This window comes from Nerophis ophidion, linkage group LG08 (genome assembly GCF_033978795.1).
Source record: "Nerophis ophidion isolate RoL-2023_Sa linkage group LG08, RoL_Noph_v1.0, whole genome shotgun sequence".
Taxonomy (NCBI): Eukaryota; Metazoa; Chordata; class Actinopteri; order Syngnathiformes; family Syngnathidae; genus Nerophis; species Nerophis ophidion.
Genome location: NC_084618.1, coordinates 48,939,006 through 48,958,701, shown reverse-complemented (window position 1 = coordinate 48,958,701; position 19,696 = coordinate 48,939,006). Strand labels below are relative to the sequence as shown.

Sequence of the window (19,696 nt, the reverse complement as noted above, 5' to 3'; positions counted from 1 at the left end):
TTTTCATCTTCAACCTTTTCCGCTCAATCCACCGATAAGATTCCCTATAAACGGTACGACGGTGGCCAGTAAGGGTAGAAGAAAACCGCCCGACTGTTTCATCAGAGTCTGGCGTTTGCGTTTCAGTCCAGTCCTTTTATCAGCCAGCAGTCGGATGATTTTCTTTTGTTTTTTAAGCTGAGCAAATTGAGACGGTGATAAGGGCACATTACCCTTCAGAATGTTTAAAGCAATTTCACACAGCGTCTGGATAAAGTCTGGTGAGCCGTGACTCAGAATATCTCGACGTTTTTGTGGTGTGGCATGGTACAGAGCTTTTAACATGGGACCGTTCCTCTTTACACGCTTTGACATTATGTTTTTGGCACGTAGACAACGGGCCACTGGTGCGGAAGCACGCCCGACCTCACTCTGTATTGTTCTGGACAGAAAGGTGTCAGGTCGACCAATAAATAGCCATGAGCATCCAAAGTAGCATCCGCAAAACTTTCCAAGAAAAAACTTTTTTGTGCGGGGAACATTTGCTGTGCCAACACGTTAATCTGCAATCTGTCCCGCGGATTCTTAAACAGTATCATATAATTACAGTTTAAGCTAATGGTGCGTGAAAATTTTCCCTGATGAAAAACATTCTGGGTCAGCATCATAACGCTCATATTTCTATGATGTCTATACTGCGTGAAAATTTTAACCACTTCGGGGTGATTTGAGGCTTGAAAAATAACATCGTCCAAAATCACCAAATGGGTCTGATCGTCCGGAAACAAGTTTTCATCTTCAAAGGAATCAGGCAGTCCTTCAACAAATTTTATTTTTTTATTCATCTTTTTTAATTCAGCATACATGGGTTGGAAAGATGTATAAATCCACACAATGTTGTCGGGTATAGAATTCATGACGTGTTCACAATTTTCCAATACACATTTTACAAAAAAAGTCTTTCCGCAACCACTAGGTCCTACAACCAGGCATGAAAAAGGTGTATGAAATCTGGGATCAAAGTCTACTCGTTCCATTTTTTCCATTTCCTCTCTAATACCCGAAAGGTAAAGTTTTCCCGTCGGGAAAGAGACGTCTTTTGTCATACACCACTCGAAACTTTTTTTCGAAAGACGAGTTATTTAAAAGGAACCCCCTTTTATCACGAACAATTTGGTGATGAGGGGTGTAGATCGCACCTGTTTTGTCTTCCTCCAGATAGCCCTCCACCAAATCTTTAACGCTGTCAAAGTTGACCCTCTCACAACACTCGCGGGTTTGAGTGATTCCTTTGGCACGCAGCACAGTTTTTTTACCCTGCAGGGTATGGTAGGCATAACTCTTTGGACCGGCGGAGACGAATTCGTGAATGCTGTCTCCTCCCAACTCATCCGTCAAATCGCCTAGATAGGACCCCGTCTCCAGAGAAACTTCCCCCTCGTTTACCGTGTAGATTAAACTATCGGTGTCTGTGTAAAGAACTCTCTCTTGCAACCCCTCTAGGTAACCGTACATTTTCAAACGTGCGTAAGCGGTGGTAAAAGCAGCGACAAATACATTATTTGTGTTACCGGGAAGCACCACGCTGTTTTTACTGTATTGCCATTGCACCATAGCAATTTGCTCGTTGAGAAAGGAAAAATATTCAACCTGATATTTTCCTGAAAATACAAAGTCGAAAAATACTTCACTTTTTCTCACCAAGGTGGTCTGAGTTCTATTGCACCTCTCCGCAAACTTTCCCCAAAGGCTGTTTAAACAGAGTTTTGACATTTGTCTCTTGGCAGGGTTGGGGTCGATTTTTTCAGCATCCAGCTGTATTCCCTGATTTTCACGATATTCACGAATGTACTTTTCCCTGCTTTCTGCATCGACGGCTTCTTTGGGATACCCTGAAGCTTCTTGCTTACCCTTTAGGAAAGTTTGAACATAACCCGTAAAAACGGTTTCGCTCCGTTCTTCAAAGTGCCACACCTCCGTAATCTTACCGACTCTGTATCCCAACTGTAAAGCTTTGTTGAATTCGAGCGTGACCCAGACTCCCGTCAATGCCCTTCCTTCCTCATCATGTTCGCAGGGTTCCTGCTGGTTATTGTTTTCTGCGCATGTGCGGCAAAGTGTAAACACTAGTTTACCCTTGACCGTTCTGTAGGGTAGCACAGGGAAATAGAGACCTCGAGGAGGGTGAACAACGGCTCTGACCAGACCGAAATAGTTTCCAACATCGTCAAAATCCGTGTGGATGATGACAGGATGACCCAGGGGGTAAGGAAATGCGCTGTTGACGTACGGGTAGAGAGAGGTGACATCCTCATACAATACACGCTGGTTCTCACCCGCCGTGTGCCTCAAGCAAAAGGCGCTTGTCCTACCTCCATAAAGAGCGTCTCGAGGCATGAGAGGTGCGGGGTAATTGCGTGTTTTGAGAAAGTCTATTACCCTAGGATTTGATTTTTTCATTTCATTCCACTCGTGCTCTCTGATGACGATGATGTTGACCTTGTGGTCACGCTTTAACGCTTTCATTTTTTTCTCGGTAGCCTTGTGCAACTCCTCGAACGGTGTGTTTGTCAAAGGGCATACAGCACCGGGTTCGAAACACGTCGGGCATCCGTGATAAAAACACCCCTGAAATTCCCAGACGAATGGTTTGCCACCGATTATAGCAAACCCATCCACAAAGTATGCCCCCATCTGTTTTTCGCCTTTGTTTAAAGCATGCTGAATGAAAATACCACGACGATGCGACTCCCATTCTAACCATTGGATGCTGGTGTGTGAGTATTTTTTACACAACCCTCGGTAGTTATCCGGGGAAGGTATGGCTAGAGAACGCGGCTCGAGGAAATTAGTCACAAACACCTTCATGCAGGCCGAGGCTATGGTGATACGGGAGAAGGGGTCAACACCCGTCTCGCTCGTAAACTCGGCTCTAAATTTGATGCAACCCTCACGAAGAACATTGACGTCGTTTTTACAGTAGTGTACCGCTTGTTTTTGAAAATCAAAGACCTCGCTTTTCTCATTTTGATACCACGTCTCAAACTTGGTGCGTTCAACAGGTGTCATGCGTTCTACACCGTAATTGCTGATTGCGGGGTATTTTCCGACATAATTTAAATGTTCCTCCGAACTAAATTTGTGAGGAAAATACCCCTTGGACCAGCAATCACCGAGTCCTAACGCTTTTGGCATAGCGCTAAGCGGCATGGTAAGGAAGGAAAGCGAGTCAATGTATTTTTGCAAAAAATCAGGGTCTTTAAAACAGAGAACTTTACTCCCCTGCATGATAATTAAGGGTGCTATACCCAGCCGTACCATGCCTCTCAGAATCAAGTAACCGTCAAATCCTCTCGAATTGTGGGCTATAAATGTAGATTTAAGATAACGAGGTTTCCTGAAATGATTGAGGAAAACTGTAACACAATCCAGTCCAAAAGCACACCACTCTTCTCCTTGCAGCGTCTTGGTACAGACTAGAAAGGGAATGTGAGTGTGATTGTCATCGACAAACGTCTCAAAATCATAGAATATGATATTATCATTGTGGTTTACTTCACGTGGTTGGGGTTGTATATAGCAAAGATGTCGTGTTTCAGGTGTCTCTGAGTCACTGCGAGGTAGCTCTTCTTTACATATTTGACATTTTAACTTAGGGCACGTGTGTTTAGCGATACCTGTAGCCACAGGTACATCGTAAAATAGGTTGCATTTAAGGCATTTCTTTCGCCGATCGCAGTTGCTGACGAGTTTTTCCATAACCCGGTGTTTTACCCTGTGTCTGAGGAGACATGCAGGAGAACGACACCACATGTTGCAATCCCTGCAAAGCACAGTTTTCCCCTCTATTTTTACACACCCGTTTTGTGTACAGACCAAGCAATAGCCGTCGCATTTGTGTCTGTCGGGTTTGTCGTACCCTTGGTAACAGTAGTGACAAACGTGCGGTTTTGACAAAAAACCTTTAATGTTAATGATACCGCTGTAATGATTCTGAGATAAATACAGATACAACGGATTTTCTGATTTTGGGTAATCCGTCTCGAACCGTGAGAGGGGTCGTTGGCCCTCTTCTCTGAACATTATGACAATTTTACGACGTACCACTTTTTCAAATTCACGAATATGACTGAAAGTGACGGAAGTCTGTTCGTCTAAGCCCGCTTTTCTCTGTATTTTTTCAGCCTCCGCCACAGCCTGGCTATCTGTAAATTCAGGATGTAACAGACTTGCTAGGCTAATGGCAAAACATAGTTGATTATTCGAGTTTAATGGATTGTAAAGATAACGAGCTTTTTTTCTGTGGATTTCATGTTCCAAAAGGGTTTCGATTTTTCTTCTTACACCACCTCGAGGGTTATGTATCACCTGGACCATCACCTGTATTTCTTCATCGTTCAATATTTCAACGTTTGATTGTACCAACAGATCTAACACATCTTGAAAAGCATTCATCACAGCCCCGGCATCGTTTCGAAATGTAAATGAAGTGTGTTGATTTGCACTTTCACCGGATAACTCCAATTGAATGATATCGCCGGGTCTAGCTTCCTTAGTTACCATCTGTGTCAGCTTTTTAAGGCTCCCCAAGACTCCGCGGTAAAATGTGGCATAATCTGTTACATCGTTGTTTTGAGGAAAAGTTAAAACGCTGGATAGTTGTATATTGTTGAATGTTTCCCTCCTCAAGACATTTACCCCATCACCCCTCTGGGTCTCATTTGAAATTGATTGGTCAGCCGTTGACGGTTGGTTCTGCATGACCCCCACCACCTCCGAAAAATCCAAACATTCCCCCGAGGGTGTCGCCCCTCCCAACACCTCGTGATGCTGTGTAGAGGCTTGTGTGTTTGTGTTTGAATTTAACACATTAATATCATCTTGCAAAGACGGATCATTGTTTGGTTCCCATTCTATCTGGTTGTTTGGATCTAAATGATGATTACAAACGTCTTCATCTTCTTCAATAACTACATCTAATTCAGATGGAACTACACCCATTATATTTCTCTAAAGAAAAAAAGAAAAAATAATTCGAATGGAACAGATATAACAAACCAGTATGTATCAAATCATGTCTGCCATCTTCATGAGAGTGCGAGCCAGTATACGATAGTACTGTTTCAGCCTTCTTCTGTTTCTATCATGTTTGTCGAGCTGGCGGGCGCATCTACGCTTCCTCCTGCGTTTGTTGCCTGTGGAAAAAAAAAAAAAAAAAAAAAAAAAAAAAATTAATATATACCGGCTTTAACCACATGTGGCGCTGTCATCTCCACTCATGCAAGCATAGCCGGAAACAACCACCCACCTCCGGAATCAGTCCCCGCCCATTCCCCTTAGGCGCGAAATTCATTTGAGCGAAAGACATTGGAATGAGAGGAGCTCTTTAAAGCTCCTGAGAATCTTAAAAAGCTTACAGAAAACGAGAAAAACTTACAGCGGGTGCCTGTTGGACATTCACCGTCGTTTTCGATGATTTCCCCACGGAGCAAGGATTCGATGTCTGGAGTCTTTGGCGCAATCAAGCCTTCTCCTCTGCCTGGAATGGCCGTTGACGGACCCTCCAGCGTTAAGGGAGACCAGTGAGCAAGAGATGTAAACGGAAAATCTGTAAGTAAATATATGTATATATGTATCGTATACCGCATGTTTTTTTTCTTGTAAAAATGAGAATTATTTGACTCACCAGACTGCGATTGGGTTAAAGGGATCGCGTTGGTCTCTTCCGGCGAATCCTCTATAAAACAAAATAATGAATACACACAATATTAAATAATTCGAAGGTTTAAACACACCTCGATAATCATCTTCCAACTTTGTAAGATCGATCAAACAAAGTTCTTCGTCTTTCACTTCGTCGTCATCGGCTGTTAAAAAAAAAAAAGGTATTACATCGTCGTACACGTGCAATGCTTTTAACGTTTAAATGCTTAAACGGAGTTAAACCATTGTCTAATAATGTGGTAAAAACGGAGGTAATGAAATGAATACAGTAAAAAAAAAAAAAAATCGGTACTTACACAAAAGGATTGGAGACTCTGTTAGGAGATCCCTTGGTGGTGGGTGAATTTCAACTCGATGTTCGACTGTTTTTAGTTCGAATAAATACTTATTATAGTAACATTAAACAGACGTGTTACAAGGAATGAAAAAAAAAAAAAGAAATTACCTTTCATTTTGCAAATCGCGGTTACACTGTGTTCTGCTCTAGTTCTCCATCTGTTTAAATATGTTTTCGTGAGGTATGGAAGTTGTTTCAGACAATCGTAAACATTTAAACGGTCAAATGGGTGGCCAGTTGCTATTCATACGAAATTCTCAAGCTCCCATAAAAACTGAACCCTCCTTTGTACCCCAAACTGACCTGTTGATTCAAACGGTCATAAACATTTAAACTGTCAGATGGGAAGTCAGTAAAAACTGAACCCTCCTTTTGTCCCCCAAACTGACCTGTTGATTCAAACGACCGTAAAGACCAGTTGCTACGTGACACTGTGTTCTGCGATCGTTTTTTCCATCTGTTTAAATATGTTTTCGTGAGGTACGGAAGTTGTTTCAGTGCGTACGAATGTGTGTGTGTGTGTGTGTGTGTGTGTGTGTGTGTGTGTGTGTGTGTGTGTGTGTGTGCGTGTGTGTGTGTGTGCGTGTGTGCGTGCGTGCGTGCGTGCGTGTGTGTGTGTGTGTGTGTGTGTGTGTGTGTGTGAAGTGTGTGTGTGTGTGCGTGTGTGTGCGTGTGTGCGTGTCCACCAAAAACTTCCCAATCCACGGTAGATAACGATGAAAATATCGAGAAAGGGCTTCCGTCTCTTCTTTCTTTTAGCTGAAATAAGCAGATATCACCCATTTCGTACCTGAATACAAATCCAAAAGATCCCTCCCCTTCCAAATCCCATTTCTCACGCAAAGACTCGGTCGGCGGCATCTGAATACGATTTAGAAACACTCGACTTTTTTGCGGAGCGTCAATGTAAGTTTTATTATTTTTATAAATCGAAACAGGCGTTTCACTAATCATGACCGAATCGAACAAAGTCTTTACGCTAACGTATAAAGCTCCACCTCCTCTGCGTGTGTGTGTGTGTGTGTGTGTGTGTGTGTGTGTGTGTGTGTGTGTGTGTGTGTGTGTGTGTGAAGTGCGTGCGTGTCCACATCTCCACACGTAACATTCCCAGCCATCAATACATCGAAATCTGGAAGTTGTTTCAAACGATCGTAAACATTTAAACTATCAAATATATGGTCACATGCTGCTCAGATGACATTGCTTTCTTAAAAAAACTGATCCCTCCTCTGTTCCCTGTCAGGTCTTAACTCCACCCTCTTCCTGGTTTAACCACTCCCACCGCAGGTCTTAACTCTTCCTGGTTTAACCACTCCCACCGCAGGTCTTAACTCCACCCTCTTCCGGGTAAGCCACACCCACTTGGCCTTGACATTTGAACCTGACCTTTGACTTTGACCTTTGACTTTGACCTTTAACCTTGACCCCCTCATAAATCATTAACCTTTGAACTTGACCCCTCATAAATCATTGACCTTTGACCTTGAGGGTCATAAATCATTGTTTTATGGGGGGTCATAAATCACTTTTGACTAAAGGTAGGGACTTAAATTCTCTGGCAGGAAATTATAAATTTGGGGAAAGTAATGGAAAAAAAAAAAGATTAATGAAAGACTAGTATATTATTTAGCGTCAAAAGAAATAATCAAAAAACTAACAAAGTGGTAAATAATGTTCAAGACTGGGGAACGGCTTGAGGTTTAAGATTCTCTGTTGGAAAGACAAAAGTCATACATTTTACAAAGACAAAAGTACAAAACAAGCTCCAAATAAAAACTCTAAGGTGAAAATATAGAAGAGGTACAAGTATTTAAATATTTAGGAATATGGTTTGGTAAAAATATGAACTAGTCAACCCACATCAGCAAAATAGATTAGATTAGATTAGATAGTACTTTATTTATTCCTTCAGGAGTGTTCCTTCCGGAAAATAAAAAAATAGGGGAAAAAGTAAAAAGGTGTTAAATATAATGAGGGCTTTGAGGGGTAATGATTGGGGGGCTGATAGGTTAACGTTGAAAACAATATATGTATATATTTATAACTTTAATTCCATCTGTTATTGATTACGGATGCATTATTTACCAATCTGCTTCAAAAACATGACTTGGGAAAATAGACCGGATCCAGTCACAGGCTTTAAGGTTATGTTGTGGAGCTACTACATCGACCCTAGTGGCAGTATTACAAGTAAAAATGAATGAAAAACCTTTGGACAAGAGGAGAGATCAACTCTCAGCAGTTTATCGGGCAACTTTAAAAGGATCCAAGCAAGGATATCCGACTTGTCCAGTGCTACCAAACTGCCAAGAAAAAGACAAAAAAATTAAAAAAAAGAATTGTTTTGGGTGGATTATAGGAGACATATGTAATAAAGTTAAAATTGACAATATTAAAGTTAGTCCTACAGTACCAATGCCTGCAATACACCGTGGATGTTTGATAACCCAAAAGAAAACATGCAATTACTAAAGAGTAGAAATTTAAATAGTTACCAGATAGAAAAATGGATTGAGATATGATATATACGGATGCATCGAAAACTATAAAAAAAAAAAAAATAAAGGTAAGAACTGTAGCAGTTATCCCACAAGGAAACATAGTATTAAATAAAATAATCAGTGATAAACTATCTGTTTTTTTACGGGGGAATTGGTAGCAATTTATATGGCAGTTAACTGGATAGAGGAAAACATAGCAAGGAAAGTAGTTGTGTGCTCGGACTCCAGCAGTGCATTGATGAGCATAAAAAAAACATAGCATCAGAAACAAGACAAGATTTAGTTTATGAAATAGTTCAGGCAATCTATAGAATAAATAAAGCGGGAGGTGTGGTAACATTTCTTTGGGTTCCTTGGAAGATATTGTAGGATGGAATTCACAACACATAGGATATAAAGCATTATACACGTATTTAAAAAACATTGGGTTAAATAAAAGAATATAGAGTAGGGATCCATCTTGGTCCACACTCCATTTCAGTAAGTGACGCTAATGCACACCAGAAGGTTGCTTGGCGGAAACAACCGCCCACCTCCGGAATCAGTCCCCGCCCATTCCCCTTAGGCGCGAAATTCATTTGAGCGAAAGACATTGGAATGAGAGGAGCTCTTTAAAGCTCCTGAGAATCTTAAAAAGCTTACAGAAAACGAGAAAAACTTACAGCGGAGGCATGTCGGACATTCGCCGTTGTTTTCGATGATTTCCCCTCGGAGCAAGGATTCGATGTCTGGGTTCTTTGGCGCAATCAAGCCTTCTCCTCTGCCTGGAATGGCCGACTCTCTTCGACGGCCGTCGACGGACCCGTCAGCGTTACGGGAGACCAGCGAGCCGGAGATGTAAACGGAAAATCTGTAAGTAAATATATGTATATATGTATCGTATACCGCATGTTTTTTTCTTGTAAAATGAGAATCATTTGACTCACCAGACTGCGATTGTGTTAAAACGATCGCGTTAGGATCTTACGGCAATTCCTCTATGAAACAAAATAATGAATACACATAATATTAAATAATTCGAAGGTTTAAACACACCTCGATAATCATCTTCCAACTTTGTAAGATCGTTTAAGCAAAGTTCATCGTCTTTCACTTCGTCGTCATCGGCTGGTAAAAAAAAAAGTATTACGTCGTACAAGTGCAATGCTTTTAACGTTTAAATGCTTAAATGGAGTTAAACCAATGTCTAATAACATGGTATAGCAGAGGTAATGGGGTGTGTGTGTGTGTGTGTGTGTGTGTGCTTGTGTGCGTGTGTGTGTGTGTGTGCGTGCGTGCGTGCGTGCGTGTGTGTGTGCGTGCGTGCGTGTCCTGTTGTTTCAAACGATCGTAAACATTTAAACTGTCAAATGGATGGTCAGTTGCTAGGTTACACTGTGTTCTGCGATAGTTTCTCCATCTGTTTAAATATTTTTTCGTGAGGTATGGAAGTTGTTTCAAACGATCGTAAACATTTAAACTGTCAAATGGCTGGTCAGTTGCTAGGTTACACTGTGTTCTGCGATAGTTTCTCCATCTGTTTAAATATGTTTTCGTGAGGTATGGAAGTTGTTTCAAACGATCGTAAACATTTAAACTGTCAAATGGCTGGTCAGTTGCTATTCATATGACATTCTCAAGCTTCCTTAAAAACTGAACCCTCCTTTGTCCCCTCTTCTGGTCTTAACGATGTGTGCGTACGAATGTGTATTTGTGTGTGTGTGTGTGTGTGTGTGTGTGTGTGTGTGCGTGTGTGCGTGTGTGTGCGTGTCCACATCTCCCCACGTAACAAAAACTTCCCAATCCACGGTAGATAACGATGAAAATATCGAGAAAGGGCTTCCGTCTCTTCTTTCTTTTAGCTGAAATAAGCAGATATCACCCATTTCGTATCTGAATACAAATCCAAAAGATCCCTCCATCCCGTACGCTTCCAAGTCCCATTTCTCACGCAAAGACTCGGTCGGTGGCATCTGAATACGATTTAGAAACACTCGACTTTTTTGCGGAGCGTCAATGTAAGTTTTATTATTTTTATAAATCGACACAGGGGTTTCACTAATCATGACCGAATCGAACAAAGTCTTTACGCTAACGTATAAAGCTCCAAATAATGACTAAGCCTTACACCGCCCTTTTGTACCCCTCCTCTGCGTGTGTGTGTGTGTGTGTGTGTGTGTGTGTGTGTGTGTGTGTGTGTGTGTGTGTGTGTGTGTGTGCGAAGTGCGTGCGTGTCCACATCTCCACACGTAACATTCCCAACCATCAATACATCGAAATCTGGAAGTTGTTTCAAACGATCGTAAACATTTAAACTGTCAAATGGCTGGTCACATGCTATTCATATGACATTCTCAAGCTTCCTTAAAAAACTGAACCCTCCTTTGTTCCCTCGTCAGGTCTTAACTCCACCCTCTTCCTGGTTTAACCACTCCCACCGCAGGTCTTAACTCTGCCCTCTTTCTGGTTAAAACTCCACCCTCTTCCTGGTTTAACCACTCCCACCGCAGGTCTTAACTCCACCCTCTTCCGGGGTAAGCCACACCCACTTGACCTTGACATTTGACCCTGACCTTTGAACTTGACCTTTGACTTTGGCCCTTGACCTTGACCCCTCATAAATCATTGACCTTTGGCCTTGACCCCTCATAAATCATTGACCTTTGACCTTGACCCCTCATAAATCATTGATTTATGACCCCCCATAAATCATTTTTGACAGAAGGTACGGACTTAAATTCTCTATAGGGTACTTTTCAATTGACCAAGTCGAGGGGATCTACCTCATTCATATATATATATATATATATATAATATATTTGTACTTATTTATGAAAGACACGTTTTTGTTAACAAGTTAAAAGTGTTTAATGATAACACAAGCATGTTTAACACATAAAATATAGATTCCTTTCTTTCATGAAGACAAGAATATAAGTTGGTGTATTACCTGATTCTGATGACTTGCATTGATTGGAATCAGACAATAGTGCTGATAACCTCCACATTTTCAAATGGAGGAGAAAAAAAGTCCTCCTTTCTGTCCAATACCACATGAAAGTGGTTGGTTTTTGGCATCTTATTTGTCCAGCTTCCATACTTAGGGATTTTATTGTTAAGACAGGAACTTTGCGGTCAGTCTTTAGAGTTTTGACTGCATGTACGGCCTAGGAGTCTGTTGAAATAAAAAGTGTTTCCCGCCCTCCTCTCAGTCATTTTTTTCTTAATAACGATCTGGCAGCAGCCAGCGTCATCTCACAAGACCCTCGGGTGCCGTGAATGTCAATCAAGTGACGAAAGTGAAGATTGATGATCGCTAATTTTTAGGTCTCTTTTTTTAATGCCTGGCCAGCGATCGACTGACACACCCTCCACAATCGACCGGTAGCTCGTGATAGACGTAATGGGCACCCCTGTTGTAGACGGACGAGCCTAAGTGAAGCCGAACATTAACATTTGTTACATCTGCTTTACATTACAAACGTTGAGGGTTGATGACGTGGCGAGACTTGAGCGACGTCCGAATGCCTAGGACCGCATTGTCATCACTTCGCCATGGCACTCCACGCTATAGCTAAGTGGAATGGTTAAGAAGAAGGGTGAAGAGGGAGAATTCGGATGACCTATGTCATGCCTGTAAATCTGGGTTTATGTTTGATCATGTTATGTTTTGTTTTGGGACTCTTGTTTCCCATTTTTGCACTTCCTGGTTTTGTTGGTTTCCATAATTACTCATTAGTTTCCACCTGGTCTCCATGTCATGCCCCTGCCCTTACCCCCACACCTGTTTCTCATCATCGTAGTCACTATTTAAGTCATTTGTTTTCTGTTCCTCAGCCTGGGAACTTTGCTTATGCATACTACTTGCTACATGCATGTCTACTTGCCCCCCTACCCATGCTGCTCCTACTTCCATGCCATGCTATCCTGTTTTCTGTGCTGTCAATACCACGTAAGTTTTTGTTGTTTATGCCACAGTGCAAGTTTTGTTATTTATGCCACAGTGCACGTTTTTGTTTCTTGTCTTTAGTCATGCCATTGTGCTAGTTTTGTTTTATAGCCAAGTTTTCCACCCTTGAGCGCGCCATTTGTTTGCCTTTTGTTAGTTATAGTGTTTAAATAAACAATATCTACTCACATTCTCGCCTGGCACGTTCCAAATTCCCTCTGCATCGAGAAGCAAAACTAATCCAAGTCATAGTCCTGACAACCTAACCCCGGCCGAGTCATACCAAAAACTATAAAAATGGGACCCATTGCCTCCCTGCTTGGCACTCAGTCACCAAAATGATTCCCGAGCGCAGCCACCGCTGCTGCTCACTGCTCCCCTCACTTCCCAGGGTGTGGAACATGGGGATAGGTCAAATGCAGAGGGTAATTCCACCACAACTAGTGTGTGTGTGACTATCAGTGGTACTTTAACTTACTTAACTATTTATTTGGATGACTACTTTTTACTTTTAATTGAGTCATATTACGCTGAGGTGATGGTATTTTTACTTGAGTACAATTTTTGGCTACTCTATCCATCGTTGTTTTTCTCGTCGTCATTTCGCCAAAATTATATTTCATACTCTGACTGAGCTGCTGCAGTAATTTTGTTGAATGTCTTGACGACAAAGACAATAAAGCTTTTGTGCAATTTCCAAATATTTCTTATTGTGGCTAGCAATGTAAAAGAACAAAAAAACGGTGTATAATTTGGTTGTTTCCATGCTTTTATTTTGAATCTTAATTTGCACTGAATGGTACATCACTGTGTGCAGGTGTTAACGCTGTATATTTATACAGGAGTTATGTCGCTGTTGTTATTTCACACTGATTGGCAATAATGAAGTTAACAATACTACTCAGTGGCCTAGTGGTTAGAGTGTCCGCCCTGAGATCGGTAGGTTGTGAGTTAAAACCCCGGCCGAGTCATACCAAAGACTATAAAAATGGGACCCATTGCCTCCCTGCTTGGCACTCGGCATCAAGGGTTGGAATGGGGGGTGAAATCACCATAAATGATTCCCGGGCGTGGCACCACTGCTGCTCACTGCTCCCCTCACTTCCCAGGGGGTGATCAAGGGGATGGGTCAAATGCAGAGGACAAATTTCACCACACCTAGTGTGTGTGTGACAATCATTGGTACTTTAACTTTAACTGCACGTGTCCAGATATACGAATGGATTTTTCACTGAAATGATCTTGTCGACTTTGAAGTCTTGAAGTATAACAAGGTGGTCTGAGACTTGGTGACTTTGTTCATATACACGGGTTGTTGACTTAAGCGGGTTGCACTAACTGCTGGTTAGAATGCCATCATGTCACAGCCAATATTGATTGGTCCAAGTCTAACTGGAGATGTTGATAATTTGGAGTCTCAGTATTGATCGTTCTCTTATTATAAGACCCTATATTGGGCGGTAACTCAATGTTCAGTGTCAGGCACTGGTCTTTATTGCTACTCTTGTAAATAACACATTCAAAATTGTATTTTCTACCTACCATGAACTTAATGGTTTTTCTTCCATTGTATTTTGCTATTGAAAATGGAAGCCATTTGATAGTTTGTTTGGATAGTATGTGTAAAATGGAATGATGACCAAAACGGGTAATAAGTAGAGCTGGGCGATAAGGACGAAAAAGTATATCTCGATATATTTTTACTTAAACTCGATATTCGATATATATATCGATATATTTTTCAGTGAAAGTATACATATAAAGATATAAATTTTTGAGCAAAATTCACTGAGATTGAAGTGAATGACAACTGTTCTGTAAACAGTCAGTGGCACTTTTATTAACCCAGTTAGTTAAGATGTGTGTTTTAGCAGCACAGAAAATGAACTGTTTAAGTAGCACAGAATTACATAACATAAATACAATGAAAAAATATTATTTCTACGTAAAATAAATAACATGTGCAAATAATACAAAATGTAGCCCATAAGAGGGAGTGAGGAGCGGGGGAGAATCAAGGAACACAACAATTAAGTGCTGTTTGGTCATTTTAACGTGAAATAAATTATATCAATATTACGATATTTTCTTAATGAATATCCATCCATCCATCCATTTTCTACCGCTTGTCCTGTTCGGGGTCGCTGGAGCCTATCTCAGCCGCATTCGGGCGGAAGGCGGGGTACTCCTCATCGCAGCTTATGAGAGTGAAGTGAATTATATTTGTATAGCGATTTTCTCTTGTGGCTCAAAGCGCTTTACATAGTGAAACCCAATATCTAAGTTACATTCTTTCAAACCATTGTGCGTGGCACTGGGAGCAGGTGGGTAAAGTGTCTTGCCCAAGGACACAACGGCAGTGACTAGGTTGGCAGAAGCGGGGTTCGATCCTGGAACCCTCAAGTTGTTGGCACGGCCGCTCTACCAACCGAGCTATACCGCCCCTTTTAATGAATATCTTGTTTAGAAACATATCGATATATATCTTACAACCTCGATATATCCCCCAGCCCTAGTAATAAGTATCATTGTTTTTATCCGACTAACGCAAACTACTTTCAATTATTGTTGTCATAGCCATATAATTCCATTTGCAGTTCCCTTGTTGTCATCAATGGTTGTAATTTTTGGCGAACACTTCATTTATTTAGTTCAGGGGTATATCAACTGTTACGCATACAGAAAAACGCAAAAATTTGACTCATTTTGTAATTTTGTAAATTATAGGTGGATAAATGTGTGATTTATAATGAACAAAACATCAACATATTATCATTGTTCTGAAGGTGACCAAGCAAATTATTATAATATCATATAACATACCTTATTAATGATACATTAATAATGATGTATAATATTATAATATATCATATTAAAAGATTTAGGATTTGGATTTTATTTTTTAGTACTGTTTTAAAAAAAAGATCTGACCCATCAAATCTGATCTATCTCTACAAGAGTTGCAGAAGTCGCTATGTGTAATAGTCAGATTTTTTTATTTTTTGATTGAGACTTTTATTAGTAGATTGCACAGTACAGTACATATTCCGTACAATTGACCACTAAATGGTAACACCCGAATAGGTTTTTCAACTTGTCTAAGTCAGGGTCCATGTTAATCAATTCATGGTAGTCTCATATCATTACTTTGAATATGATAACTAATGCAACTTGTGTATTATTGGTACATCTTGGGCCATCATTTTTTATTGCATTCCATCCATCTTCTTCCGCTTATCCGAAGTGCAGTCGCGGGGGCAGCAGCCTAAGCAGGGAAGCCCAGACTTCCGTCTGCCCAGCTACTATTGTATCCCTCCAACCCATACACATACCCTTTTTGTAATTGAATAAACAGACTTCCGCTTGGGGCAAAATTGTTATTGGCAGAATAAGAAATACATGTTGTGGACTAACTGTCGAGTTATCTGTGGTTTATTCATAAACTGTGGGGGTCGAAGCAATATTGTCAGGGGTGGTGAAAATCATTATTAACTCAAGACCGTCTGGAAAAATCTAATTAGTTCTCGCCTTAAAATGACATTGCATCTCATGTTCTTATTCATGGGAGGAAACCTATTTAGAAATGAAGCCGTCTAGCTTCTCATGTTGTACAACAATGCATTCGGATATGTATTAAAATCAAATGACAATTATGTTATGAAAAACAACATTATATTAATATATTAAAATCAAAAAATCACATTAAAAGTAGGAATTATTTATGGGCATTATGTAAAAATGTTGTGTGTGTATGTTTGATGTTATTTATATTGGATAGTTATTTTTGAGTGCCCAGACTTTGATCCAACACTTGGTCCAAGTTAATTGAAGATTACCACTGATAGTAACACCGTGAAACATGATATCTGTGTTGCCAAATTGCTCATCTCCAGTGTACCGTGTTTTGATGAGCCATCCCTCTTTGTGCCTATTATGTGCGAGCGATGTGAATCCAAATGCAGCAATATTGACACTGAGCATGTAGGTCTGCTGCAATGTTCAGAGGAAAACAAACAGGAGTTGCATCAATGTAATCCTATCCGGATTGAACATTTTTCAGATCCAGACTGGTTTTATTTGAACATGCACTATATTGCCAAAAGTATTTGGCCACCCATCCAAACGATCGGAATCAGGTGTCCTTCACTTGGCCGGGACACAGGTGTATAAAATCAAGCACGTGGGCATGTAGACTGTTTCTACAAACATTTGTGAAAGAATGGGCCGCTCTCAGAAACCCAGTGATTTCCAGCGTGGAACTGTCAGAAGATGCCACAAATCCAGTCGTGAAATTTCCTCGCTTCCAAATATTCTGGGTTGGGAGCATACTTGCCAACCTTGAGACCTCCGATTTTGGGAGGTGGGGGGCGTGGTCGGGTTGGGGGCGGGGCTGGGCATGGTTGGGGCGTGGTTAAGAGGGGAGGAGTATATTTACAGCCAGATTCACCAAGTCAAGTATTTCATATATATATATATATATATATATATATATATATATATATATATATATATAAGACATACTTGACTTTCAGTGAATTGTAGCTATATATACATATATTTATTGTATTATATACATATATATATATATATGTACATATATATATATATATATATATATAAAAAAAAAATACTTGAATTTCAGTGTTCATTTATTTACACATTTACACACACATAACAGTTATCTACTAATTTTTGACCGACAGGTTGAATTGTCCATCCTTGTTTTTCTAACCATACGCATGTACAGTAGATGGCAGTATTGTCCTGTTTAAGAGTGTCACAACATTGCTGTTTAGGGCAGACAAACTGCTTTACGGTAGACGAAAACGGACTGCTGTTGTTGTGTCTTGTTACCGCGCTGGGAGGACGTTAATGAAACTGCCTAACAATAAACCCACATAAGAAACCAAGAAATCGCCCTCGATCATTCTACAGTTGTAGCGTCATTGGGCAGACATGCTGTTTGTATTGTGGGAAAGCGGACGTGAAAACAGGCTGTCGACACGTCACTCAGGTCCGCATGGAGCTGGAGGGGGCGTGGCATCCAGCTCCGCCTGAATTTCGGGAGATTTTCAGGAGAAAATTTGTCCCGGGAGGTCTTCAGGAGAGGCGCTGAATTTCGGGAGTCTCCCGGAAAATCCGGGAGGGTTGGCAAGTATTGTTCGGAGGTTGCCAGGAGAATGGTACATTTTGGACCGCGTTGTGCCGAATGTGAATTTTGGTGGAGGAGGAATTATGGATTGGGGTTGTTTTTCAGGAGTTGGGTTTGGCCCCTTAGTACCAGTGAAAGGAACTTTGCATACTCCACGATACAAAAACCTTTTGACAATTCCATGCTCCCAAGCTTTTGGGAACAGTTTGGAGCGGGCCCCTTTCATTTCCAACATGACTGTGCACCAATGTACATAGCAAGGTCCAAAACTACATGGATGACCGAGTCTAGTGTGGATGAACTTGACTGGTCTGCACAGAGTCCTGACAGACCACCTTTGGGACGAATTTCAACGGAGACTGAGAGCCAGGCCTTTTTGATTTACATCAGTGTGTGACCTCACCAATACGCTTTTGGAAGAATGGTCAAAAATTCCTATAAACACACTCTGCAACCTTGTGGACAGCCTTCCCAGAAGAGTTGAAGCTGTAATAACTGCAAAAGGGGGACCGACATCATATTGAACCCTATGGGTTAGGAATGGGACGGCACTTCAAGTTCATATGTGATTCTAGGCAGGTGGCCAAATACTTTTGGTAATATAGTGTATATGTTATGCATCAAGTTTTTACATTTTCTTTACAACCTGTCCAAAAAGGAGTAGGACGAAGCAGTGCTGGATGGAAGATGGAGAACATATTCTCTAAACACAAAAAACTCTGCCCCCACCAACTCCCACTCCCCCTCTTCAGGTAAAAAAAACCCCATAGTAGAGCCTCCCCCTGCTCCTCATCTAAATGAGAGGGGTGGGGACATTGTCTAAAACACGGGGGGAGTGGATGCAGCTAATGAAACAGAAGGGGCACTGGTTTTAGTTTGGGATTTTTAAGCCAGCTGGATGCTGGGTGCCTTGACCCCAGTTCAGCTCCTCACCTCCTCGGCCTTCTTAGGCCGCCACAGCCTGACCTAGAGAGGCGCCGCGAGTGTTAACAGCTTTTCAAAGGACTTGATTGGATTTTCTGTGAGAGGAAAATAACTTGAATTCAAGGAGAAGTGCCACTCGCTTCACTATGAATGAGAACCCTGACGTGTGAGCCAGCATAACTATAAACTTATAGAGCAAGTGTGTCAAACGTCAGGCCCGCGAACAGGTTTTATCCGGCTCACGGGATGAGTTTGCTAAGTATAAAAATGAGCAAAAATTTTTGAATGAAAGAAACTGCTGTTTTAAATGTGTCCACTAGATGTCGCAATAGCAATTCATTGTATCCATGTGGATCAGGGGTCACCGACACGGTACCCGCGGGCACCAGGTAGCCCGTAAGGGCCAGAAGAGTAGCCCGCTGGCCTGTTCTAAAAATAGCTCAAGTAGCAGGACTTACCAGTGAGCTGCCTCTATTTTCTAAATTGTATTTATTTACTAGCAAGCTGGTCTCGTTTTGCTCAACATTTTTAATTTTAAAGGGAGACAAAACTCAAATAGAATTTGAAAATCCAAGAAAATATTTTAAAGACTTGGTCGTCACTTGTTTGAATAAATTCATTTATTTTATTACTTTGCTTCTTATAACTTTCAGAAAGACAATTTTAGAGAAAAAATACAACCTTAAAAATGATTTTAGGATTTTTAAACACATATACCTTTTTACCTTTTAAATTCCTTCCTCTTCTTTCCTGACAATTCAAATCAATGTTCAAGTAAATTGATTTTGCTTATTGTAAAGAATAATAATAAAAAAATAATAATTAATTCTTCATTTTAGCTTCTGTTTTTTCGATGAAGAATATTTGTGAAATATTTCTTTAAACCTACTATGATTAAAATTCAGAAAAATTATTCTGGCAAATCTAGAAAATCTTTAGAATCAAATTTAAATCTTATTTCAAAGTGTTTTGAATTTCATTTAAAATTTCTGTTCTGTAAAATCTAGAAGAAATAATGATTTGTCTTTGTTAGAGGTATAGCTTGGCCCAATGTGTTATATATTATAAAAAAGTGCAGATTGGATTTTAACCTATTTAAAACATGTCATCAAAATTCTAAAATTAATCTTATTCAGGAAAAAATATTAATG

At 40.6% G+C, this 19,696-nt stretch overlaps 1 protein-coding gene across 5 annotated transcripts; it reads right to left on the bottom strand.

Moving 5' to 3' along the window:
* Positions 1–797: 797 nt before the first annotated feature.
* Positions 798–6,474, bottom strand: LOC133557872 (uncharacterized). Of its 5 annotated transcripts, none has more exons than XM_061908761.1 (6): positions 6,149–6,474; positions 6,000–6,065; positions 5,775–5,846; positions 5,666–5,716; positions 5,417–5,587; positions 798–5,174 (listed from the first exon to the last, which is right to left on the bottom strand). In XM_061908761.1, exons 1-6 carry the CDS (start codon positions 6,153–6,155, stop codon positions 5,047–5,049), a joined length of 495 nt encoding a protein of 164 aa, XP_061764745.1. In that variant the 5' UTR covers positions 6,156–6,474; the 3' UTR covers positions 798–5,046. The 5 variants fall into 5 exon arrangements, with proteins under 5 accessions (XP_061764745.1, XP_061764741.1, XP_061764740.1 ...); XM_061908757.1 differs by having other exon boundaries at positions 6,149–6,465; XM_061908756.1 differs by having other exon boundaries at positions 6,000–6,465.
* Positions 6,475–19,696: the final 13,222 nt, after the last annotated feature.

What these genes read in the sequence shown, in the direction of transcription:
- LOC133557872 (XM_061908759.1), bottom strand. Translation starts at nt 4,980, where the DNA reads ATGGGTGTAGTTCCATCTGAATTAGATGTAGTTATTGAAGAAGATGAA.